This window comes from Scyliorhinus torazame, chromosome 9, assembly GCF_047496885.1.
Source record: "Scyliorhinus torazame isolate Kashiwa2021f chromosome 9, sScyTor2.1, whole genome shotgun sequence".
Lineage (NCBI taxonomy): Eukaryota > Metazoa > Chordata > Chondrichthyes > Carcharhiniformes > Scyliorhinidae > Scyliorhinus > Scyliorhinus torazame.
This window is the reverse complement of record NC_092715.1, coordinates 235301421-235309622: the sequence shown is the minus strand read 5'-3', so window position 1 is coordinate 235309622 and position 8202 is coordinate 235301421. Positions and strand designations below refer to the sequence as shown.

At 47.0% G+C, this 8202-nt stretch overlaps 1 protein-coding gene across 1 annotated transcript; it reads left to right on the top strand.

Moving 5' to 3' along the window:
* Positions 1-1430: 1430 nt before the first annotated feature.
* Positions 1431-7279, top strand: LOC140430079 (uncharacterized). Its single transcript, XM_072517612.1, has 2 exons — positions 1431-1511; positions 4964-7279. Exon 2 carries the CDS (start codon positions 4986-4988, stop codon positions 6201-6203), a length of 1218 nt encoding a protein of 405 aa, XP_072373713.1. The 5' UTR covers positions 1431-1511; positions 4964-4985; the 3' UTR covers positions 6204-7279.
* Positions 7280-8202: the final 923 nt, after the last annotated feature.

Genomic DNA, 8202 nt, shown 5'->3' with positions numbered 1-8202 from the left:
TCTCCCACATTTACATCCATCAACAATAAACAATAATCAGCAAGATATGTCAGTCCCCATAATAACAACAATCCCATCGACCCACCAACCCCCAAACCTCAACCCGTATGTTTACATAAACAAATGACAAAAAGGAATCAGGGATTACCCGTAGTCACCCTTAATCTTATACAGCTCCCACCCCCCTACCCACCACCCCCCCCCCCCAACCCCAGGTCTCCAGCTCCTCCCGTCCACTGCCTCTTGTAAAACTCCTCCCCCCACCCTTGGTTCCGTCCCCCCCAACTTTCCACCCCGGCTAGACCACTCGGACCCTGTTCTGCCAGACTCCGATGGCCGCAGCCCCTCCCCCCACCTCACTCCCGTTCACTGGCCGGCTTAAACCGGCCAGCGTGGAGGCCCCCGCCTGGGTCCCTTTCCCACTTGCCCAGCCCCAGGAAAGCCCAAAGATCCCCTTTTAGCACACAAACCCCGCATATCCACCTACACCCCAAAGAACCCTCATTTCGAGTGAAAGTCCCGTCCCTTCCCTTGTCCAAATATATACCACCTTGGCTCCTTTAATCTCTACACCCGCGCGCAGCGATACAAAAAAGAAGAAAATACAATCATGAGGTTACATCGGCACATGGCCATTCCTCAATTTGTCAGTTCTGCCACAGTACTTCTGCTTTCGCAAAATCCTCCGCTGCTTCCACCGTTCCAAAATAAAAGTCCCTGAGCTTGTCACCCTCAGCTTCGCTGGATATACAATGCCACACCGCACCTTGCTAATGTACAGTGCCCTCTTCACCCGGTTGAAGGCAGCCCGCCTCCTTGCCAGCTCCACCGTAAAGTCCTGGTATACACGTATACCAGCTCCAGCCTGACGAATGTGATATAAAATAGTTACTTTAGAGTTACTAGTTAATGTAATGTAGAAATAAGCCACTTTGATTCTTGCAGTTAGGGACAAAGGAATTTGAGACCGCATGGAAAAAGCAGGAAGAGGTGGGTCTTTGAGAGTGATGCTGCATTGATAGGGGCCAGAGAAAGGGATTGGAAGTGAGCCAATCAGAATAGATCGAACAGGTCAGGAGGGACATAGGCTGACCTATGTCCGTCGAGTATGTGAAACTTGATACCATTTGAATTGATTTTGCAGAGATCCCTTTGTCTTTTAGTTCAGTCGTTTTCTGGGATGTAAGAAGCTGGATGTCTCTTACATTTCTGTAAGATGATTCAAGCTTGCAAGCTAAATAAATAACTTCTGTTTACGTGCGAATCCGTCTCAACTTTTATTGAGGCCAGACTGACAGAGAAAGAAATTTGGAGATCTACATTTCTCTGGGCGATCCTGATCCAACTGCGAAATCAGAATTAGACTGATTATGAACAGGAAGATGGGGAACAAAGGGCCCTCAATGTAGAACTGGAAAACGACCGCGCATTGATTGTTCCCCTCTTCTTATCGTCTGATTAGTCTGGTCACTCGCGGTTGGCACAGAAAGACCGCCTCGACGAAATCACAGGTCAGTCTGGGGATTAGCACTTTAATTGATGGGATTTCATATTGTTGTTTCGGCTTGGGTTAGGGTTTTGGGCTGATGGGACTTTAATAATGAAGGTTCAGTCTATTATCAGGGTTCAGAGGCTGATGGGACTTAAATAATGAAGGTTCAGTCTATTATCAGGGTTCAGAGGCTGATGGGACTTAAATAATGAAGGTTCAGTATATTATCAGGGTTCAGAGGCTGATGGGACTTAATTAATGAAGGTTCAGTCTATTATCAGGGTTCAGAGGCTGATGGGACTTAATTAATGAAGGTTCAGTCCAGTATAACTGTTTTTAAATCTGAAGATGGTTCAACTCTATGTGTGAGTGTTTTAAATATATAGTTGATTAAGCTAAAATTGTCTCCTTGGACTGTAAAGTTCCGAGGTCTAGTTGAGATTGTGAGGAATGCTGCATATTGGTTGAAGCAGAAGTCTCTCAAAGGGTTAACAGCAGCAGGCGGAGTTGAAAACAGACAGTGCTTCTCACTCAGGCTTTGAGAGAACAGCAGCAGCCATAGTGTAATCGGATACCTTTCCTTTGAGTCAGTGAACACCAGCAAAGTTACGTTTTGAATTAATTAAAGGAAACCAGTGGGTTTCTCCACCTCTTTGATAAAAGTTATTATTTTCGAAAACAATTGATTGAAATTGCCAGAATCTTAAATTTTACTTACTTGAAATAAGGTTTATCTCATTTTATCTGGAGATTAATAGAAACTTAAAGAAGATCATGGACACCATTTTAAAAAGTGTCAATCTGGAGATGATAATTGATTTTGCTAATACTTATGATAGTTGATTTTGCTAATACTTATGTGTATGTAACAGAAAAAAAACTTGTTAAAAGAAAAATTGTTAAGATAAAGAAATAATTAAGTTGTAAATGTTATACAAGTTTGTGTTAAGCAAATTGTAAATTTAGTTCGGAGTTGAGATCAGAGCTAAGCTTGCAAGTTGCAGTAATTCAATTTGAATTTTCAAACATTTTTAAGTTTAAAAAAAAAGAGAGCAAATAGAGAAAAGAAGGACACAGATCTTGAATGCGTTGAATAGCACATTTCAAAGGCCCATAAATCTTTCTGTTATCTTAGACCTAAAACCTAGGAAGATTGACGAGCCATAGGAATTTCTGGGGCGTTTTAATGAAATCTACCGGGGGCAGTCAGGCGATTTGCTGTATCAAAATGGTCAGAATTCCCCTCAATACTGTGCTATGTTAATGCATTGCCTACCACCTTCTGTGGTTACTGCTGTGAAATGTAATAACATGAATTGGACAGAGAACGACCCTTCCCAGATGGCAAGGGCAGTCAGATTTTACTGGAAGGAGGGTGTAGGCCAAGAAGGAGGCTCAGTTACAAAGGTTAAGACTGAGTATGTAATGAAAAAGGATGATCTGCGATCCCAACAAGCGGCAGAAATGGTAGTTTACCAGCAGGAGCTCCAATATAGTGACTTTGGGTGGGTGGATCAGCGAAGAGGAGGATGAGACAACAGTGCTATATTTCTATCACCCCCCAGTGGTGGACGTTAGACATTGAACAGTCACTGCATCACGTTACCCTGGCCTATGACAGAACTGGACGAAACAGGGAGTTGGAGGACAAATACCGGCCATTACTTGAGACCGAATGGCCAGTCAAGGTTACAGCCACAGTCACGGGAAAAGAAGGTACAGCCGATTTTGTTACAATATCACCACATTTATGGCCACAGTCAGCTTCGGTAAGCCCTCATATTACACGTCAGGTCCATGACCAGTACCATGCCAGGGATATGGGGCGAATGGTCAGCATCTTACCGCAGCTCGTCAGAATAGGTATGAGATATACCTTTTGAACAATCCACGTCTGACATTTAAATACTGTACCACTATCAATCCAGCCTGTTTTCTTAGTGGTCCCCCTGTCCATGAAGACGCACCTGGCCACGACTGTTTAGCCTTGATTCAGGAAACTACCACAATAAGGGGCGATTTGAGTGACATTTCGTCAGAACAACCTGACATGATTATGTGTGGTCAAATATCCCACCGGGGTTTAGTTAATGACCTACTGCAGGCCCTCCTTCTGCCAGCGCAGATTTCCGTTATTAAATGCGCTGCCCACACGAATGGTACAACCCCAGTTGACGTTGGTAATGAACGAGCAGATTGTGCAGCGCGCACAGCCGCACAAATTCAGCAAGTGATGGTGCCTAAAATGTTAAGTCAGACTAAACGATCTACTATGAATGTGTCTGCTTCTGACAAGCCAATGCCAGACGTCATAAGGTTACAGGAGGACGCTCCTGAGAGTGATAAACAAATGTGGAAACGGTTAGGTTGTACATATGATTCTGTTTCCTCTTTATGGACCACGCCTGCACATCAGACTTGTATGTCTGATGTACTGGCTTTATGGGTCATCGAATGTGTACACTTTGCAACTCATTGTGGGGCTCGAGGGACTAGTGATTTGTTGCTGGACACTTGGTGGCACCCTAAAATGCAGGGGTTGGCCCAAAGTATCAGTAATCGGTGTTTGATTTGTCAGCAATATAACACCGGAAAAGGTATCCCTTGTGGGAAGGGGCAAACCCCGTTGCCCAGTGGTCCCTTTGAGACGCTCCAAATGGATTACATTGAGTTGGAAAGGTGTCAATGTTACAAATATGTTTTGGTCATTGTGGATGTGTTCAGCAGATGGGTCGAGGCGTATCCGACTATCTATAGTAAAGCTGCTACTGTGGTTAAAGTCTTGATGAGGGAAATCATTCCCCGGTACGGTATACCAGCTCAGTTAAGTTCTGATAATGGGCCTCATTTTATTGGGCAAATTAACAAGGAGTTTTGCTCCCAGTTGGGCATACGCCAGCAGTTACACTGTGCTTACAGACCGCAGGCAGCCGGGGTGGTTGAGAGACACAATCAGACCCTCAAAACTAAATTGGCTAAATTAAGAGCAGACACGGGACTGACATGGCTTAAGTTGCTCCCCGTTGCCCTCTTCCAGCTGCGGGTTACACCTGCGGGACCAGCCCGGCTCTCTCCCGCCGAGATTCTTTATGGCAGGCCTCTTAGAACTCCTTGGAGCCTGCAGGTTCCCAGACGGGTTCAGTTTCATCAGATGACTGAAGAAATGACCACCTATGTTCTAGCCCTTACGCAAGTGCTCAAGGAACTCCATGGCCCAGTCCGTGCGGCTCGCCAGCCATTGCCCCAGTACCTAGCTCACTTTCAGTCCAGCCCGGTAGTTATGTCATGGTCAAAAATTGGACTAGGAAGGGGTCGGAGCCGCGATGGGACGGGCCCTTCCAAGTTCTCCTTACCACCCCCACAGCAGTTAAAGTGGAGGGGCGAAGTGCTTGGGTCCACCTACATCACTGTAAATTGAGTCCATCTCCACTACTGTAAAAGGTCGGATACTAACCTGCCTCCCTTCTCCAGTGCTATTTTACAGGTGTGGAGCATGATGGAGTGGCTACGCATCGTCTGTCTGATATTTGGCCTCACTTCGCTTGGCGTGTTATTGGCGATGGACATGGAAAAGGGGAATATTATGTATCTGTGTAGCCCCAACCAATCTACAAGGATACATCACCTATGCAAAGGTGATGTTCTTCACTGCCCCCATATACGAGGACATGGTATCGACTCATGGAAGGTCATCAAAGTTAAGGAGAATGCGGGAGTCATGAAGCAGCTGCACCGGCCCCGGCGATGGGAAGGGAACATTATATGGACATTGCCTTGTTTTTGGAATACATGTAAATTTGATTTTGGATGTGTTAAAAGTGGTACAATAAAGGTAACATCAGGCTGTCAGAAGAGTGTAGGAAGAGACCATGAGAAAGAGAAAGGGACTAGAGAGAGGACGGGGCGTGTGAGAAGGGAAGTACAGCTAGAACGTAGGTTACCGGGAGATGCACTTAAGTTAATTAAAGGCCAAACTGAGGAAAACCCGGGTAGTATGAATCTCTTCTACCAGATTTACCACCGTCTGTATGGCCAGGGACGGGTTGTCTGCTACCCAAACCCCGCAGCGGTGTCTAGGTTATTTTCTGTTTCACCGCTTTGGGGCACTCCCCAAATGGTGGTTCATTGTCAGCATTCCGAGCCATTGCCCGAGCACGTCACTCTTCCTTACGATCCAGATTCAGCACCACCGGCTATTTGCCTTCCCCTCCCTCGGGATAATTCCCATTCACAGTACGATAGGCTGCGACGGTGGAGGGCGTACATACCTTGCCACTTCACTCCCAATAGGGATTCCCGGTCGTACGAGAATTGCTTCAGCAGTGAAGGATATGGCTGTTTGCTGGTAGAGGTGGACACAAATATAACATGTCTGTTTCCCACCTGTATGGACAGGAGGTGCCATATCACCCAGGCGTCTGGCCAATGCGTTTGTTATAACACCACTTGCGTTCCATTGAACGCCGGCCTCCAGCTCCTTTGTGGCTGGGCGAATGTCTCTCATATCACTGTTGGGAATAGGGCTTTCTGCATTGCTGGGCGGCCCGAATGGGCATTTCAAAATTGGATAAACTGGGCTACTGGGAGGTCCTTACGCAACCGATATGCTGGTTGTGATGCTAGTCTCCACACGGAACAAGGATACTACTTTTTATTTAATGGTACGGCGACCAACGTTTTGTCACCCCATTTCCCCGCCGAATTGCTATAGGGACTCTAGTCCCTACCACAGTCCCCTGCCCTTCGGCGTGGAACCTGCATAATCAGTTAGCACGCCGGGCAGTCTCTGCTGAATTTTGCGAGAACTGGAAAAAACCTCAGGTTCTTGCACCCAACCGGGGCCACTCAGCCGGGTGGGGCATTCTGAGCGTATTGACACTGGGAGGTGTGGGGGGTTCCTTGGCTGTTAGTGATCGGAATTATTTTATTTGCGGCCTTACCATCTTGGGAAATGAAACCTTGGGAGCCCTCGGGGCAATAACTAAGGAGTTGTCTCAGCTACGGTTGTTTGCAATGCAGAACCGGTATGCTCTTGACTATCTTCTGGCCCGTGAGGGTGGGGTATGCGCCATAGTACAGGGCAAGTGTATCATGGGTGTTCAGGACTTGACCGCTAACATTACTACATTTATGGATCGCATACGGGATCACTTGGACGGGATGCAGGATCCTGACTCTTGGGGTAACTGGGGATCTGGAGGATGGAAGGACTGGTTGATAAATATGGCCATGTATCTAGTGGTAGCTATCGGCTGCATCTTTGTGGGCCTGGCCATCCTTAAATGTGTGATGGGTAGAATGCGGGGTGCACTAGATCAGATCACCGCCCCAATCACCGAGAAAAAAAATTTAACTGTTAAAATCCATGAGGGTGAGGCAGATGAAGGGGGGCTAAGACAGGAATTGGAAATGCAGCGACGGATCTTTTTAGATGAGGGACCGTAGCTATAGATTGGATAGTCCGGTTATCATGGAATGATAAAAGGAGGGAATGACGAATGTGATATAAAATAGTTACTTTAGAGTTACTAGTTAATGTAATGTAGAAATAAGCCACTTTGATTCTTGCAGTTAGAGACAAAGGAATTTGAGACCGCATGGAAAAAGCAGGAAGAGGTGGGTCTATGAGAGTGATGCTGCATTGATAGGGGCCAGAGAAAGGGATTGGAAGTGAGCCAATCAGAATAGATCGAACAGGTCAGGAGGGACATAGGCTGACCTATGTCCGTCGAGTATGTGAAACTTGATACCATTTGAATTGATTTTGCAGAGATCCCTTTGTCTTTTAGTTCAGTCGTTTTCTGGGATGTAAGAAGCTGGATGTCTCTTACATTTCTGTAAGATGATTCAAGCTTGCAAGCTAAATAAATAACTTCTGTTTACGTGCGAATCCGTCTCAACTTTTATTGAGGCCAGACTGACAGAGAAAGAAATTTGGAGATCTACACAGCCCACTGCACCACCCACTTCTGCTTGGCCCAGCTCAGGACCTTCTCCTTCACACTGTACCTATGGCAGCACAGAGTCACTGCCCTTGGCGGCTCACTCGCCTTTGGTACAGGCCTCCACGACCGATGAGCCCGATCCACTTCATATCGGGAGGGGTCCTCCCCCTCCCCCAATAGTTTTGCCAGCATCGCGGCAAAATACTCAGTCGGCTTCGGTCCTTCAAATCCTTCGGACAGCCCCACAATCCTCAAGTTCTGTCGCCTGGATCTATTTTCCAGGTCTTCCATTTTTCCTCGCAGATCCTTGTTAGTATCCATCACCTTCCGCATCTCTTTCTCCATCGAGGCAAGTTGATCACCGTGCTGCAATAACATCTCCTTCACTTCCTTCAGCGCCTCCCCTTGCTCTCGCACCTCCGCCACTGCACTCGCCACCTCCGTCCTCACCGGGGAAACCGCCTCCTCCACCAGCACACTCAAAACCTCCCTCATCTCCTTCCTCACCGTCTCCATGCATTTCGCAATCTGCGCCAACTGCTTTTCAAATTCCGCAGCCATCACCTTGGTTATTTTTTCAGCTGTAAGCAGTGCGGCCTTCCCTGGTGCTCCAGCCTCCATTTTTCCTGGTGACCCCGCGGTGACCTTTCCACTCCCCGACGGACCTCCAGCTGGTTATTTTTCGGCCGTTTTTTTGCTCACCCTCGACATTTTTCTTTGGGGTTTTTTCCCTCCTGTATCTTCACAGTGCCTCCTCCGTGCCTT